Here is a 17,422-nt window from a genome sequence, read left to right on the forward strand (position 1 = left end):
GGTATTGTGGCTCTTGCTCTTGCCAAGTTTAGTCCAGTACCCACAGCCCGTGGGTAATGGCTTGGACGAGGTGACACGTCTGCGAATGGAGGTGCGTGCCAAGCTCCAGGAAGAGGAGAAGATTCATCTGCAGCGGGAGGTGGAGCAGCTGGTCCTGCTGAAGCAGGGTGTCTTGGCCTGGGGAGACCTGCTCTCCTCTGCCCGGCAGCACTGGCAGCTCTGGGCTCTTGCTGGGCTCCTGCTCCTTCTCTTGGCACTGTGGAATATGTGGAGGAAAGGGAGCCTGAGGACAGAGGAGCAAGGAGAAGGACATGATGGTGTAAATGAAGAGGAGGTTGAAAATGTGCATGCACATGAAGAAGACTTTGGAAATGAAGATGAAGGAGACAATGAAATGGAGGTGGAGGAAGACGACAGTGATGATGGCCGTGCAGAGGATGTCGACAATGCTGCTGCCAATGAAGCTGGCAATGAAGCTGCCAATGCAGCAAACGTCAATGACGTTGGAAATCAAGTGCAAGAATTCCGTGATCGTGCCGACAACTTTGGAAGAATCATAATGGAGCGCGTACAGTGGCCTGTGCAGGACCTGCAGGGAGGATGCATGTGGACAAGAACCCTGATGGAGCATTTTGCAATTTATTTTCGACGGGTCTTGTCCAACAGTTTCTATCCGGTGCTGCAAGGAGCCATTGGGGTGGGTAGTGCCTTCGAAGGTTGGAGTCCCCGTGAGCAGGATGTTGTGTACCAGGTGCTCATACCCATGACACCTCCTCGAGGGCACAGCTTCCACCTAGAGCTGGGCACTGCATGGCAGAGGCGCTTGAGGAACTTCCACATCCGCGTGCAGCAGGAGTGCACCTGCACGAGTGAGCAGCAGGGTGAGCACATGCTGTGCTTCCTGCACCACCCTGAGGAGGAGCTGAGGAGGCATCAGGATCCCAGCCTCCTTCATACCCTGTGCACGGGCTCCTACCTGGACGTGGAGAAAACTGCCCGCTGGTTCTACCAGCTGGTGAGAGCAATCTGGCCGGCTTTGCTTGAGTCACACAGTTGGCATTTAGTGCTGCTGCCCCCCAGACGCTCCTGCCAGTTCAAGGTGACCAACGGCAGAGAAAGCTACCGGATCGAGATCCTCTTTGGGCTGCGGCAAGGCAACTCAGACGTCTTTGTGAGCAGCCAGCCTAGGCAAGCCCACACCTCCAGCACAATCTGGCCAGAGAGCTACGCTGTGGCCGAGATGAAGTTCTTCAGGTACATCGCCAGGCAGGCTCCCCCTGACAGCTTGCACCTGAAATGCCTGCAGTTCTTCACTCGTCTTCAGCTGGGCTTAGGCTTTTCCACCTATACCATCAAGACCATTGTCATGCACCTCCTGAGCATCTTGCCCGCGTCACAGTGGCGCAGGAGACATTTTGTGAGCCGGCTGATGGATATCAGCGAGAGCCTGCGCACATGTGTGGAAAGGAGACGCCTCAATCACTTCATTGTGGGCAACCAGAGGCTTCCTGAGGGCATCCGCTTGCCCCCAGAGGTCCTAATGGCCAGGTCACGCAATCTCTTCCATGACCTGGTGATGGATCCCGTTGCCCACTCTCAGGCAATGAACCAGTACATGGATCTGCAGCATTGGTTCAAACGGATCCTTAGAAATGAGCAGTGAAAGAGGTTCTCCTGCACAGAGCTGTGCTTGTGAGGCTCACACCGGGTGGCAGAGAACCAGTTCTCAGGAGAGATGGGAAAAGAAGGGAGAAGGTAGGTTTCGGAGAGGGAAGGGAAAACGCTGCGTAGCAGCACTATGCCATCAGCAGCAGCAGCAGCAGCAGCAGCAGTGTGGTCTCAAGAGCCTCCCCAGCACTGCATCCAGTGATGACCAGGTTGGCTCCAAAGATCAAGGAACATGCACAAGGAAATGCTATTATTCCCCCACCTCTTTCTTTATTCCATTTTCCCTCTGAGGGCTTCATCTTGTGCCGAGACACGAATCTCAGAATCTCAGATGAGGGAATGTTTGAAAGGACCACTGGTGGCATCATTTGCTTCAGGGGTGCTCCCGGCAGGTCTTCCCTCTCTACACTACAAAGGATTGTGTTCGGATCAAGGTTGTTGACTCTCTCTCTCTGGGGAGGGAGACTCCACAATCCCTGGGCAATGTTTGGGATTGCTGAATGGACGTTGTTTCTCCTTCTTCCCTCATGGGAATCCTTCAGGTCAGCATTGTACCAACTGTGTTGGAGCTGACCTGATACTTTGTATATGTAAAGATCTAGGTTGTTAATTTGTGTATATATATCCCCTGTGTACATATTATATGCTAGAAAGCTTATCAATTATCATATATAATAGTAAAATATCATAAAAGCCAATGGAATAATATAAATATTGTCAACTACATGAATTATGTAACTATTATATCATGAGAAGAAATTATTCCAAAGGGTCAAATATGTAATTTTGTTTAAAGAATGCAATATAGCCAATATTTAGCGTCACTCTAAGTTGTGATACGTATTAATGCTCATAGGGCACTTATATCTTATATGGATGAAAACATGTTATTTTAAAATTTCCAAAAAATTGATACATTTATATCATACGTAGCAATTATAAATGTTATATTCTATATATAAGGAGTTTAATATATAAGAGTTTTTTTTAATGTAGTAGTAAAGACATATATCGTGTCTCTGTCTGCTGGGGACACACAACTATGTTCTATAGTTAGTGCTTTTATGAGTAGCAACCTGGAAATTTCGTTGCTCTTGATTCAATAAAGGACAAGATTCCAGAACCTGGATCATGCAAGACTTTATTGACCTCAACCAGACCTGTAGTGTAGGTAAAAGCGACAAGTTGTGAATCTGAGCTTGTGAAGAGTCTCCTTGAAATTGGCCATACTTGCAGTGGTGAATTGGTTCTAATCAGAAATTAAGTCCAGTTGACCGCGGCCCCTGCGACCACAGAAGGCCAGAAGGGCCTCCCTTGGAAGGATGCTTAAAAATGGTCTTGTTGCAACCCTGCTGCCAAGGGCAGGGACACCTTCTCCTGGGCCCGCTTGTTTCAGACCCCGTCCAGCCTGGCTTGGAACGCTGCCAGGGATGGGGCAGCCACAGCTGCTGTGGGCAGTGTGTGTACGCAAGGGCCTGAGCAGCCTGAGAGGCAAGAATTTCTTGTGCATCTCCAGCCCAAGCCGGCCCGCTGTCAGAGGGAAGCCACTGGGCCTGGTGCTGTCCCTGCAGGCCCTTGTCCACTGCCGCTCTCAGGTCTCTGCTGGGCCTGGTGCAGTGAGTGAAAGGCCGCAAGAAGGTGCCCCCGGAGAAGGCCTTGGAGAACGCTGGGGCCAGGAGTGCCACCATGAGGACGGCAAGCAGGGCCTGGTGTGGCCGTCAGGGCGGGAGGGCACAGGGCAGGCGCTGAGGCCCTGCCAGCTGGAGCTGGGAGCTCTGGAGTGCTGCTGGCAGAGAGCCGTGGGAGATCCGTGCAGCAGCAAGGACACGGGCTTCTAGATGTGTTAGAAAGCAGAGAAGAGCTGGAGAATGAGCACTGAAAGAGTAGGGTGTGTCCCTGTGGGGAACAAACTTCACAACGCCAGAGGTTATCTCCAGGGAGGACACAGAGGAGTCCTGTAATAGTATTGGAATAAAGGGAGAGGCCAAGGGACATTTCCCCTTGGGGTGTCTCGATTTCTTGAGACCCAGGACAAGGCCGCAGCCTCCTTTTTTATCCTAATTCCCAGGTGCATCACCCTCTTCCTTCCCCCACTGCCTGAGGTACTCGGAAGGAACAAGACTTCTCCAGTTTCCTACTGTATGGAACCCCTCTGCCACTTTGATTGTGGAGGCAGGAATGGCACCATACACTTGCACCAAGCTTCATGCACAGCAAGCAACTTTTATTGAGTGCTCTCTTCCTTTGCAGATCTGAATGTCTGCCTGGTCAGTCCACATTGGTTGAAGCAGTTGCCACCCGGTCAAACAGCCAATAGCTGCTGGTGTCCCCAACGGTCCGGGCCTGCTCCCTAACGGTCCACACTGGTTAAGTTTCATCATTAAAGTACTTATAGAATTACTTCTGCTTCAGTTCTAAAATTAGGATGAAATGAAAGCGTGAGGCCTTCAGGCAAGCTGCTGACCACCACAATAGCCCTCTGGTTTATATCTTTGTAACCCTGCAGAAGACACAGGCAGGGAAGGGGGGGGCGCTGGGCTCACCCTCTATGTAAGGCGGGGTTCCACCTGTCTAGAGCTTAATGATGGTGCTGATGGGGTTGAGCATTTTTGGGTAGGAATCAGGGGGAAGAGCTACAATAGCAGCCTGCGACTCTTAGATGGCGGTTCATCACTGCAGTCTGTGTAGCTGTGCCTGTTTATGCACAGAAAGACAGACCAATCTATCTGGAACTGGTCACCCAAAAGACATCTTTCTAATGCAGAACAATTGTGCTGGGAAACTCTTACTGGAGTAGAAAAAAGGAGTGCTCTCCAGAGGCCTGGTCCACAAGTGGTGTGGGGAAGCCAGGAGGATGCTATCATGCTCATTCTTCAGAAAAGCAGCAAGATTGAAACCAAAGTGCAGCTTTTATAGACTCAGAGATTTAACTGAAGCTCAGCATGGAGTCAAGGCTTTGACTCCGTGATCCTCAAGAGTGCCTTCCAACATGGATATCTATGAGATTGCCAGTGGAGGGCAGCTGAGAAAAAAGACAAGAGAAGGGCCAAGAGAGGTTCTTTGAAGAAAATTCACTCAAAGGCTGCCTTAACCGGTACCCCAGGGCCCCTGCGACAGTCTGAGCTGGGGTGGGGACAAAGGGTGGGGCTGGGCTGGCTGTGGTGTACTGTGACGTCCATGACGTGACGGGGCCATGTCACAAATGGGGGCAGCTATACAAGGCCCCAGCAGGTAACGCCGGCCCTGTATTGCTTGGGCAAGCGGTGAGTGCACACATGGTGGGGAGGCTGGGCTAGGGATAAGGGCCGGGGCAGAAACGCAGTACCCGGGGCTGGCTTTTCCCCCTGCATCCAGGAACAGCCCCTCATGGCCCAGCCTTGGGCAGGACACCGTGCTGCTGCTGCTGCTGCTGCTGCTGCTGCTCGGGCAGCGGAACGGGCCTGGCTGCTGCCAGCTCTCTGGGGTCCTGTGCTTCCTGCTCCAGATCCCTGGGATTCCTGTCCCTGCTGCCCCCCACAATCCCTGCTGCCAGCTGCCTCCCTCTCAGCCCCTCCCTCTCAAGGCCTTCTCTCCATCCTCCTGCAGACCATGGATACCTGGGTATTGTGGCTCTTGCTCTTGCCAAGTTTAGTCCAGTACCCACAGCCCGTGGGTAATGGCTTGGACGAGGTGACACGTCTGCGAATGGAGGTGCGTGCCAAGCTCCAGGAAGAGGAGAAGATTCATCTGCAGCGGGAGGTGGAGCAGCTGGTCCTGCTGAAGCAGGGTGTCTTGGCCTGGGGAGACCTGCTCTCCTCTGCCCGGCAGCACTGGCAGCTCTGGGCTCTTGCTGGGCTCCTGCTCCTTCTCTTGGCACTGTGGAATATGTGGAGGAAAGGGAGCCTGAGGACAGAGGAGCAAGGAGAAGGACATGATGGTGTAAATGAAGAGGAGGTTGAAAATGTGCATGCACATGAAGAAGACTTTGGAAATGAAGATGAAGGAGACAATGAAATGGAGGTGGAGGAAGACGACAGTGATGATGGCCGTGCAGAGGATGTCGACAATGCTGCTGCCAATGAAGCTGGCAATGAAGCTGCCAATGCAGCAAACGTCAATGACGTTGGAAATCAAGTGCAAGAATTCCGTGATCGTGCCGACAACTTTGGAAGAATCGTAATGGAGCGCGTACAGTGGCCTGTGCAGGACCTGCAGGGTGGATGCATGTGGACAAGAACCCTGATGGAGCATTTTGCAATTTATTTTCGACGGGTCTTGTCCAACAGTTTCTATCCGGTGCTGCAAGGAGCCATTGGGGTGGGTAGTGCCTTCGAAGGTTGGAGTCCCCGTGAGCAGGATGTTGTGTACCAGGTGCTCATACCCATGACACCTCCTCGAGGGCACAGCTTCCACCTAGAGCTGGGCACTGCACGGCAGAGGCGCTTGAGGAACTTCCACATCCGCGTGCAGCAGGAGTGCACCTGCACGAGTGAGCAGCAGGGTGAGCACATGCTGTGCTTCCTGCACCACCCTGAGGAGGAGCTGAGGAGGCATCAGGATCCCAGCCTCCTTCATACCCTGTGTACGGGCTCCTACCTGGACGTGGAGAAAACTGCCCGCTGGTTCTACCAGCTGGTGAGAGCAATCTGGCCGGCTTTGCTTGAGTCACACAGTTGGCATTTAGTGCTGCTGCCCCCCAGACGCTCCTGCCAGTTCAAGGTGACCAACGGCAGAGAAAGCTACCGGATCGAGATACTCTTTGGGCTGCGGCAAGGCAACTCAGACGTCTTTGTGAGCAGCCAGCCTAGGCAAGCCCACACCTCCAGCACAATCTGGCCAGAGAGCTACGCTGTGGCCGAGATGAAGTTCTTCAGGTACATCGCCAGGCGGGCTCCCCCTGACAGCTTGCACCTGAAATGCCTGCAGTTCTTCACTCGTCTTCAGCTGGGCTTAGGCTTTTCCACCTATACCATCAAGACCATTGTCATGCACCTCCTGAGCATCTTGCCCGCGTCACAGTGGCGCAGGAGACATTTTGTGAGCTGGCTGATGGATATCAGCGAGAGCCTGCGCACGTGTGTGGCAAGGAGACGCTTTAAGCACTTCATTGTGGGCAACCAGAGGCTTCCTGAGGGCATCCGCTTGCCCCCAGAGGTCCTAATGGCCAGGTCACGCAATCTCTTCCATGACCTGGTGATGGATCCCGTTGCCCACTCTCAGGCAATGAACCAGTACATGGATCTGCAGCATTGGCTCAAACGGATCCTTAGAAATGAACAGTGAAAGAGGCTCTCCTGCACAGAGCTGTGCTTGTGAGGCTCACACCGGGTGGCAGAGAACCAGTTCTCAGGAGAGATGGGAAAAGAAGGGAGAAGGTAGGTTTCGGAGAGGGAAGGGAAAACGCTGCGTAGCAGCACTATGCCATCAGCAGCAGCAGCAGCAGCAGCAGTGTGGTCTCAAGAGCCTCCCCAGCACTGCATCCAGTGATGACCAGGTTGGCTCCAAAGATCAAGGAACATGCACAAGGAAATGCTATTATTCCCCCACCTCTTTCTTTGAGTCCATTTTCCCTCTGAGAGCTTCATCTTGTGCAGAGACACGAATCTCAGAATCTCAGACGAGGGGATGTTTGAGAGGACCACTGGTGGCATCATTTGCTTCAGGGGTGCTCCCGGCAGGTCTTTACGCTCTACACTACAAAGGATTGTGTTTGGATAGAGGTTCTTAACTTTCTCTGGGGAGAGAGACTCCACAATCCCTGGGCAATATTTGGGATTGGTGAATGGACGTTGTTTCTCCTTGTTCCCGCATGGGAATCCTTCAGGTCAGCATTGTACCAACTGTGTTGGAGCTGACCTGATATTTTGTATACGTAAACATCTAAGTTGTTAATTTGTGTATATATATCCCCTGTGCACATATTATATGCTAGAAAGCTTATCAATTATCATATATAATAGTAAAATATCATAAAAGCCAATAGAATAATATAATATTGTCAACTACATGAATTATGTAATTATTATATAATGAGAAGAAATTATTCTAAAGGGTCAAATATTTAATTTTGTTTAAAGAATGCAATATAGCCAATATTAAGCGTCACTCTTAGTTGTGATACATATTAATGCTCATAGGGCACTTATCTCTTATATATAATATAGCATATTATTATAAGGTTTTCATGAAATTGGTACATTTATAGCATACTTACCAATTATATCTTATATATTGCATACAAGAATGTTTTTTATGTAGTAGTAAAGACATATATTGTGTCTCTGTCTGCTGGGGACACACAACTATGTTCTATAGTTAGTGCTTTTATGAGTAGCAACCTGGAAATTTTTTTGCTCTTGATTCAATAAAAGACAAGATTCCAGAACCTGGATCATGCAAGACTTTATTGACCTCAACCCGACCTGTAGTGTAGGTAAAAGCGACAAGTTGTGAATCTGAGCTTGTGAAGAGTCTCCTTGAAATTGGCCAAACTTGCAGTGGTGAATTGGTTCTAATCAGAAATTAAGTCCATTTGAACCCGGCCCCTGCGACCACAGAAGGCCAGAAAGGCCTCCCTTGGAAGGATGCTTAAAAATGGTCTTGTTGCAACCCTGCTGCCAAGGGCAGGGACAACTTCTCCTGGGCCCGCTTGTTTCAGACCCCGTCCAGCCTGGCTTGGAACGCTGCCAGGGATGGGGCAGCCACAGCTGCTGTGGGCAGTGTGTGTAAGCAAGGGCCTGAGCAGCCTGAGAGGCAGGAATTTCTTGTGCATCTCCAGCCCAAGCCGGCCCGCTGTCAGAGGGAAGCCACTGGGCCTGGTGCTGTCCCTGCAGGCCCTTGTCCACTGCCGCTCTCAGGTCTCTGCTGGGCCGGGTGCAGTGAGTGAAAGGCCGCAGGAAGGTGCCCCCGGAGAAGGCCTTGGAGAACACTGGGGCCAGGAGTGCCACCATGAGGGCGGCAAGCAGGGCCTGGTGTGGCCTTCAGGGCGGGAGGGCACAGGGCAGGCGCTGAGGCCCTGCCAGCTGGAGCTGGGAGCTCTGGAGTGCTGCTGGCAGAGAGCCGTGGGAGATCCGTGCAGCAGCAAGGACTCGGCTTCTAGATGTGTTAGAAAGCAGAGAAGAGCAGGGGAATGGGCACTGAAAGAGTAGGGTGTGTCCCTGTGGGGAACAAACTTCACAACGCCAGAGGTTATCTCCAGGGAGGACACAGAGGAGTCCTGTAATAGTATTGGAATAAAGGGAGAGGCCAAGGGACATTTCCCCTTGGGGTGTCTCGATTTCTTGAGACCCAGGACAAGGCCGCAGCCTCCTTTTTTATCCTAATTCCCAGGTGCATCACCCTCTTCCTTCCCCCACTGCCTGAGGTACTCGGAAGGAACAAGACTTCTCCAGTTTCCTACTGTATGGAACCCCTCTGCCACTTTGATTGTGGAGGCAGGAATGGCACCATACACTTGCACCAAGCTTCATGCACAGCAAGCAACTTTTATTGAGTGCTCTCTTCCTTTGCAGATCTGAATGTCTGCCTGGTCAGTCCACATTGGTTGAAGCAGTTGCCACCCGGTCAAACAGCCAATAGCTGCTGGTGTCCCCAACGGTCCGGGCCTGCTCCCTAACGGTCCACACTGGTTAAGTTTCATCATTAAAGTACTTATAGAATTACTTCTGCTTCAGTTCTAAAATTAGGATGAAATGAAAGCGTGAGGCCTTCAGGCAAGCTGCTGACCACCACAATAGCCCTCTGGTTTATATCTTTGTAACCCTGCAGAAGACACAGGCAGGGAAGGGGGGGGCGCTGGGCTCACCCTCTATGTAAGGCGGGGTTCCACCTGTCTAGAGCTTAATGATGGTGCTGATGGGGTTGAGCATTTTTGGGTAGGAATCAGGGGGAAGAGCTACAATAGCAGCCTGCGACTCTTAGATGGCGGTTCATCACTGCAGTCTGTGTAGCTGTGCCTGTTTATGCACAGAAAGACAGACCAATCTATCTGGAACTGGTCACCCAAAAGACATCTTTCTAATGCAGAACAATTGTGCTGGGAAACTCTTACTGGAGTAGAAAAAAGGAGTGCTCTCCAGAGGCCTGGTCCACAAGTGGTGTGGGGAAGCCAGGAGGATGCTATCATGCTCATTCTTCAGAAAAGCAGCAAGATTGAAACCAAAGTGCAGCTTTTATAGACTCAGAGATTTAACTGAAGCTCAGCATGGAGTCAAGGCTTTGACTCCGTGATCCTCAAGAGTGCCTTCCAACATGGATATCTATGAGATTGCCAGTGGAGGGCAGCTGAGAAAAAAGACAAGAGAAGGGCCAAGAGAGGTTCTTTGAAGAAAATTCACTCAAAGGCTGCCTTAACCGGTACCCCAGGGCCCCTGCGACAGTCTGAGCTGGGGTGGGGACAAAGGGTGGGGCTGGGCTGGCTGTGGTGTACTGTGACGTCCATGACGTGACGGGGCCATGTCACAAATGGGGGCAGCTATACAAGGCCCCAGCAGGTAACGCCGGCCCTGTATTGCTTGGGCAAGCGGTGAGTGCACACATGGTGGGGAGGCTGGGCTAGGGATAAGGGCCGGGGCAGAAACGCAGTACCCGGGGCTGGCTTTTCCCCCTGCATCCAGGAACAGCCCCTCATGGCCCAGCCTTGGGCAGGACACCGTGCTGCTGCTGCTGCTGCTGCTGCTGCTGCTCGGGCAGCGGAACGGGCCTGGCTGCTGCCAGCTCTCTGGGGTCCTGTGCTTCCTGCTCCAGATCCCTGGGATTCCTGTCCCTGCTGCCCCCCCACAATCCCTGCTGCCAGCTGCCTCCCTCTCAGCCACTCCCTCTCAAGGCCTTCTCTCCATCCTCCTGCAGACCATGGATACCTGGGTATTGTGGCTCTTGCTCTTGCCAAGTTTAGTCCAGTACCCACAGCCCGTGGGTGATGGCTTGGACGAGGTGACACGTCTGCGAATGGAGGTGCGTGCCAAGCTCCAGGAAGAGGAGAAGATTCGTCTGCAGCGGGAGGTGGAGCAGCTGGTCCTGCTGAAGCAGGGTGTCTTGGCCTGGGGAGACCTGCTCTCCTCTGCCCGGCAGCACTGGCAGCTCTGGGCTCTTGCTGGGCTCCTGCTCCTTCTCCTGGCACTGTGGTATATGTGGAGGAAAGGGAGCCTGAGGACAGAGGAGCAAGGAGAAGGACATGATGGTGTAAATGAAGAGGAGGTTGAAAATGTGCATGCACATGAAGAAGACTTTGGAAATGAAGATGAAGGAGACAATGAAATGGAGGTGGAGGAAGACGACAGTGATGATGGCCGTGCAGAGGATGTCGACAATGCTGCTGCGAATGAAGCTGGCAATGAAGCTGCCAATGCAGCAAACGTCAATGACGTTGGAAATCAAGTGCAAGAATTTTGTGATCGTGCCGACAACTTTGGAAGAATCATAATGGAGCGCGTACAGTGGCCTGTGCAGGACCTGCAGGGAGGATGCATGTGGACAAGAACCCTGATGGAGCATTTTGCAATTTATTTTCGACGGGTCTTGTCCAACAGTTTCTATCCGGTGCTGCAAGGAGCCATTGGGGTGGGTAGTGCCTTCGAAGGTTGGACTCCCCGTGAGCAGGATGTTGTGTACCAGGTGCTCATAACCATGACACCTCCTCGAGGGCACAGCTTCCACCTAGAGCTGGGCACTGCATGGCAGAGGCGCTTGAGGAACTTCCACATCCGCGTGCAGCAGGAGTGCACCTGCACGAGTGAGCAGCAGGGTGAGCACATGCTGTGCTTCCTGCACCACCCTGAGGAGGAGCTGAGGAGGCATCAGGATCCCAGCCTCCTTCATACCCTGTGCACGGGCTCCTACCTGGATGTGGAAAAAACTGCCCACTGGTTCTACCAGCTGGTGAGAGCAATCTGGCCGGCTTTGCTTGAGTCACACAGTTGGCATTTAGTGCTGCTGCCCCCCAGACGCTCCTGCCAGTTCAAGGTGACCAACGGCAGAGAAAGCTACCGGATCGAGATCCTCTTTGGGCTGCGGCAAGGCAACTCAGACGTCTTTGTGAGCAGCCAGCCTAGGCAAGCCCACACCTCCAGCACAATCTGGCCAGAGAGCTACGCTGTGGCTGAGATGAAGTTCTTCAGGTACATCGCCAGGCGGGCTCCCGCTGACAGCTTGCACCTGAAATGCCTGCAGTTCTTCACTCGTCTTCAGCTGGGCTTAGGCTTTTCCACCTATACCATCAAGACCATTGTCATGCACCTCCTGAGCATCTTGCCCGCGTCACAGTGGCGCAGGAGACATTTTGTGAGCTGGCTGATGGATATCAGCGAGAGCCTGCGCACGTGTGTGGCAGGGAGACGCTTTAAGCACTCCATTGTGGGCAACCAGAGGCTTCCTGAGGGCATCCGCTTGCCCCCAGAGGTCCTAATGGCCAGGTCACGCAATCTCTTCCATGACCTGGTGATGGATCCCGTTGCCCACTCTCAGGCAATGAACCAGTACATGGATCTGCAGCATTGGTTCAAACGGATCCTTAGAAATGAACAGTGAAAGAGGTTCTCCTGCACAGAGCTGTGCTTGTGAGGCTCACACCGGGTGGCAGAGAACCAGTTCTCAGGAGAGATGGGAAAAGAAGGGAGAATGTGGGTTTCGGAGAGGGAAGGGAAAACGCTGCGTAGCAGCACTATGCCAGCAGCAGCAGCAGCAGCAGCAGCAGTGTGGTCTCAAGAGCCTCCCCAGCACTGCATCCAGTGATGACCAGGTTGGCTCCAAAGATCAAGGAACATGCACAAGGAAATGCTATTATTCCCCCACCTCTTTCTTTGAGTCCATTTTCCCTCTGAGAGCTTCATCTTGTGCAGAGACACGAATCTCAGAATCTCAGACGAGGGGATGTTTGAAAGGACCACTGGTGGCATCATTTGCTTCAGGGGTGCTCCCGGCAGGTCTTTACGCTCTACACTACAAAGGATTGTGTTTGGATAGAGGTTCTTAACTTTCTCTGGGGAGAGAGACTCCACAATCCCTGGGCAATATTTGGGATTGGTGAATGGACGTTGTTTCTCCTTGTTCCCGCATGGGAATCCTTCAGGTCAGCATTGTACCAACTGTGTTGGAGCTGACCTGATATTTTGTATACGTAAACATCTAAGTTGTTAATTTGTGTATATATATCCCCTGTGCACATATTATATGCTAGAAAGCTTATCAATTATCATATATAATAGTAAAATATCATAAAAGCCAATAGAATAATATAATATTGTCAACTACATGAATTATGTAATTATTATATAATGAGAAGAAATTATTCTAAAGGGTCAAATATTTAATTTTGTTTAAAGAATGCAATATAGCCAATATTAAGCGTCACTCTTAGTTGTGATACATATTAATGCTCATAGGGCACTTATCTCTTATATATAATATAGCATATTATTATAAGGTTTTCATGAAATTGGTACATTTATAGCATACTTACCAATTATATCTTATATATTGCATACAAGAATGTTTTTTATGTAGTAGTAAAGACATATATTGTGTCTCTGTCTGCTGGGGACACACAACTATGTTCTATAGTTAGTGCTTTTATGAGTAGCAACCTGGAAATTTCGTTGCTCTTGATTCAATAAAGGACAAGATTCCAGAACCTGGATCATGCAAGACATTATTGACCTCAACCAGACCTGTAGTGTAGGTAAAAGCGACAAGTTGTGAATCTGAGCTTGTGAAGAGTCTCCTTGAAATTGGCCAAACTTGCAGTGGTGAATTGGTTCTAATCAGAAATTAAGTCCAGTTGACCGCGGCCCCTGCGACCACAGAAGGCCAGAAGGGCCTCCCTTGGAAGGATGCTTAAAAATGGTCTTGTTGCAACCCTGCTGCCAAGGGCAGGGACACCTTCTCCTGGGCCCGCTTGTTTCAGACCCCGTCCAGCCTGGCTTGGAACGCTGCCAGGGATGGGGCAGCCACAGCTGCTGTGGGCAGTGTGTGTAGGCAAGGGCCTGAGCAGCCTGAGAGGCAAGAATTTCTTGTGCATCTCCAGCCCAAGCCGGCCTGCTGTCAGAGGGAAGCCACTGGGCCTGGTGCTGTCCCTGCAGGCCCTTGTCCACTGCCGCTCTCAGGTCTCTGCTGGGCCTGGTGCAGAGAGTGAAAGGCCGCAGGAAGGTGCCCCCGGAGAAGGCCTTGGAGAACACTGGGGCCAGGAGTGCCACCATGAGGGCGGCAAGCAGGGCCTGGTGTGGCCGTCAGGGCGGGAGGGCACAGGGCAGGCGCTGAGGCCCTGCCAGCTGGAGCTGGGAGCTCTGGAGTGCTGCTGGCAGAGAGCCGTGGGAGATCCGTGCAGCAGCAAGGACTCGGCTTCTAGATGTGTTAGAAAGCAGAGAAGAGCTGGAGAATGGGCACTGAAAGAGTAGGGTGTGTCCCTGTGGGGAACAAACTTCACAACGCCAGAGGTTATCTCCAGGGAGGACACAGAGGAGTCCTGTAATAGTATTGGAATAAAGGGAGAGGCCAAGGGACATTTCCCCTTGGGGTGTCTCGATTTCTGGAGACCCAGGACAAGGCCGCAGCCTCCTTTTTTATCCTAATTCCCAGGTGCATCACCCTCTTCCTTCCCCCACTGCCTGAGGTACTCGGAAGGAACAAGACTTCTCCAGTTTCCTACTGTATGGAACCCCTCTGCCACTTTGATTGTGGAGGCAGGAATGGCACCATACACACGCACCAAGCTTCATGCACAGCAAGCAACTTTTATTGAGTGCTCTCTTCCTTTGCAGATCTGAATGTCTGCCTGGTCAGTCCACATTGGTTGAAGCAGTTGCCACCCGGTCAAACAGCCAATAGCTGCTGGTGTCCCCCACGGTCCGGGCCTGCTCCCTAACGGTCCACACTGGTTAAGTTTCATCATTAAAGTACTTATAGAATTACTTCTGCTTCAGTTCTAAAATTAGGATGAAATGAAACCGTGAGGCCTTCAGGCAAGCTGTTGGCCACCACAATAGCCCTCTGGTTTATATCTTTGTAACCCTGCAGAAGACACAGGCAGGGAAGGGGGGGGCACTGGGCTCACCCTTTATGTAAGGCGGGGTTCCACCTGTCTAGAGCTTAATGATGGTGCTGATGGGGTTGAGCATTTTTGGGTAGGAATCAGGGGGAAGAGCTACAATAGCAGCCTGCGACTCTTAGATGGCGGTTCATCCCTGCAGTCTGTGTAGCTGTGCCTGTTTATGCACAGAAAGACAGACCAATCTATCTGGAGCTGGTCACCAAAAAGACATCTTTCTAATGCAGAACAATTGTGCTGGGAAACTCTTTCTGGAGTAGAAAAAAGGAGTGCTCTCCAGAGGCCTGGTCCACAAGTGGTGTGGGGAAGCCAGGAGGATGCTATCATGCTCATTCTTCAGAAAAGCAGAAAGATTGAAACCAAAGTGCAGCTTTTATAGACTCAGAGATTTAACTGAAGCTCAGCATGGAGTCAAGGCTTTGACTCTGTGATCCTCAAGAGTGCCTTCCAACATGGATATCTATGAGATTGCCAGTGGAGGGCAGCTGAGAAAAAAGACAAGAGAAGGGCCAAGAGAGGTTCTTTGAAGAAAATTCACTCAAAGGCTGCCTTAACCGGTACCCCAGGGCCCCTGCGACAGTCTGAGCTGGGGTGGGGACAAAGGCTGGGGCTGCGCTGGCTGTGGTGTACTGTGATGTCCATGACATCACGGGGCCATGTCACAAATGGGGGCAGCTATACAAGGCCCCAGCAGGTAACGCTGGCCCTGTATTGCTTGGGCAAGCGGTGAGTGCACACATGGTGGGGAGGCTGGGCTAGGGATAAGGGCCGGGGCAGAAACGCAGTACCCGGGGCTGGCTTTTCCCCCTGCATCCAGGAACAGCCCCTCATGGCCCAGCCTTGGGCAGGACACCGTGCTGCTGCTGCTGCTGCTGCTGCTGCTGCTGCTGCTGCTTGGGCAGCGGAACGGGCCTGGCTGCTTGCCAGCTCTCTGGGGTCCTGTGCTTCCTGCTCCAGATCCCTGGGATTCCTGTCCCTGCTGCCCCCCCACAATCCCTGCTGCCAGCTGCCTCCCTCTCAGCCCCTCCCTCTCAAGGCCTTCTCTCCATCCTCCTGCAGACCATGGATACCTGGGTATTGTGGCTCTTGCTCTTGCCAAGTTTAGTCCAGTACCCACAGCCCGTGGGTGATGGCTTGGACGAGGTGACACGTCTGCGAATGGAGGTGCGTGCCAAGCTCCAGGAAGAGGAGAAGATTCGTCTGCAGCGGGAGGTGGAGCAGCTGGTCCTGCTGAAGCAGGGTGTCTTGGCCTGGGGAGACCTGCTCTCCTCTGCCCGGCAGCACTGGCAGCTCTGGGCTCTTGCTGGGCTCCTGCTCCTTCTCCTGGCACTGTGGTATATGTGGAGGAAAGGGAGCCTGAGGACAGAGGAGCAAGGAGAAGGACATGATGGTGTAAATGAAGAGGAGGTTGAAAATGTGCATGCACATGAAGAAGACTTTGGAAATGAAAATGAAGGAGACAATGAAATGGAGGTGGAGGAAGACGACAGTGATGACGGCCGTGCAGAGGATGTCGACAATGCTGCTGCCAATGAAGCTGGCAATGAAGCTGCCAATGCAGCAAACGTCAATGACGTTGGAAATCAAGTGCAAGAATTCCGTGATCGTGCCGACAACTTTGGAAGAATCGTAATGGAGCGCGTACAGTGGCCTGTGCAGGACCTGCAGGGTGGATGCATGCGGACAAGAACCCTGATGGAGCATTTTGCAATTTATTTTCGACGGGTCTTGTCCAACAGTTTCTATCCGGTGCTGCAAGGAGCCATTGGGGTGGGTAGTGCCTTCGAAGGTTGGAGTCCCCGTGAGCAGGATGTTGTGTACCAGGTGCTCATACCCATGACACCTCCTCGAGGGCACAGCTTCCACCTAGAGCTGGGCACTGCATGGCAGAGGCGCTTGAGGAACTTCCACATCCGCGTGCAGCAGGAGTGCACCTGCACGAGTGAGCAGCAGGGTGAGCACATGCTGTGCTTCCTGCACCACCCTGAGGAGGAGCTGAGGAGGCATCAGGATCCCAGCCTCCTTCATACCCTGTGTACGGGCTCCTACCTGGACGTGGAGAAAACTGCCCGCTGGTTCTACCAGCTGGTGAGAGCAATCTGGCCGGCTTTGCTTGAGTCACACAGTTGGCATTTAGTGCTGCTGCCCCCCAGACGCTCCTGCCAGTTCAAGGTGACCAACGGCAGAGAAAGCTACCGGATCGAGATCCTCTTTGGGCTGCGGCAAGGCAACTCAGACGTCTTTGTGAGCAGCCAGCCTAGGCAAGCCCACACCTCCAGCACAATCTGGCCAGAGAGCTACGCTGTGACCGAGATGAAGTTCTTCAGGTACATCGCCAGGCAGGCTCCCCCTGACAGCTTGCACCTGAAATGCCTGCAGTTCTTCACTCGTCTTCAGCTGGGCTTAGGCTTTTCCACCTATACCATCAAGACCATTGTCATGCACCTCCTGAGCATCTTGCCCGCGTCACAGTGGCGCAGGAGACATTTTGTGAGCCGGCTGATGGATATCAGCGAGAGCCTGCGCACGTGTGTGGCAAGGAGACGCTTTAAGCACTCCATTGTGGGCAACCAGAGGCTTCCTGAGGGCATCCGCTTGCCCCCAGAGGTCCTAATGGCCAGGTCACGCAATCTCTTCCATGACCTGGTGATGGATCCCGTTGCCCACTCTCAGGCAATGAACCAGTACATGGATCTGCAGCATTGGTTCAAACGGATCCTTAGAAATGAACAGTGA

The 17,422-nt window shown here is 52.3% G+C and overlaps 4 protein-coding genes across 4 annotated transcripts; all 4 read left to right on the forward strand.

Moving 5' to 3' along the window:
- The first annotated feature begins 19 nt into the window (after positions 1-19).
- LOC131557856 (inositol 1,4,5-trisphosphate receptor-interacting protein-like 1) lies at positions 20-1,663 on the forward strand. The gene has a single exon (XM_058805326.1). It carries the CDS (start codon positions 86-88, stop codon positions 1,661-1,663), a length of 1,578 nt encoding a protein of 525 aa, XP_058661309.1. The 5' UTR covers positions 20-85.
- A 3,623-nt stretch (positions 1,664-5,286) lies between these two features.
- Positions 5,287-6,930, forward strand: LOC131557857 (inositol 1,4,5-trisphosphate receptor-interacting protein-like 1). The gene has a single exon (XM_058805327.1). The coding sequence runs from the start codon at positions 5,353-5,355 to the stop codon at positions 6,928-6,930; it is 1,578 nt and encodes a 525-aa protein (XP_058661310.1). The 5' UTR covers positions 5,287-5,352.
- A 3,597-nt stretch (positions 6,931-10,527) lies between these two features.
- LOC131557858 (inositol 1,4,5-trisphosphate receptor-interacting protein-like 1) lies at positions 10,528-12,171 on the forward strand. Its single transcript, XM_058805328.1, has one exon. It carries the CDS (start codon positions 10,594-10,596, stop codon positions 12,169-12,171), a length of 1,578 nt encoding a protein of 525 aa, XP_058661311.1. The 5' UTR covers positions 10,528-10,593.
- A 3,607-nt stretch (positions 12,172-15,778) lies between these two features.
- LOC131557861 (inositol 1,4,5-trisphosphate receptor-interacting protein-like 1) lies at positions 15,779-17,422 on the forward strand. The gene has a single exon (XM_058805331.1). It carries the CDS (start codon positions 15,845-15,847, stop codon positions 17,420-17,422), a length of 1,578 nt encoding a protein of 525 aa, XP_058661314.1. The 5' UTR covers positions 15,779-15,844.

This window comes from Ammospiza caudacuta, chromosome 5, assembly GCF_027887145.1.
Source record: "Ammospiza caudacuta isolate bAmmCau1 chromosome 5, bAmmCau1.pri, whole genome shotgun sequence".
NCBI lineage: Eukaryota > Metazoa > Chordata > Aves > Passeriformes > Passerellidae > Ammospiza > Ammospiza caudacuta.

What these genes read in the sequence shown, in the direction of transcription:
- LOC131557858 (XM_058805328.1), top strand. Translation starts at nt 10,594, where the DNA reads ATGGAGGTGCGTGCCAAGCTCCAGGAAGAGGAGAAGATTCGTCTGCAG.
- LOC131557857 (XM_058805327.1), top strand. Translation starts at nt 5,353, where the DNA reads ATGGAGGTGCGTGCCAAGCTCCAGGAAGAGGAGAAGATTCATCTGCAG.
- LOC131557861 (XM_058805331.1), top strand. Translation starts at nt 15,845, where the DNA reads ATGGAGGTGCGTGCCAAGCTCCAGGAAGAGGAGAAGATTCGTCTGCAG.
- LOC131557856 (XM_058805326.1), top strand. Translation starts at nt 86, where the DNA reads ATGGAGGTGCGTGCCAAGCTCCAGGAAGAGGAGAAGATTCATCTGCAG.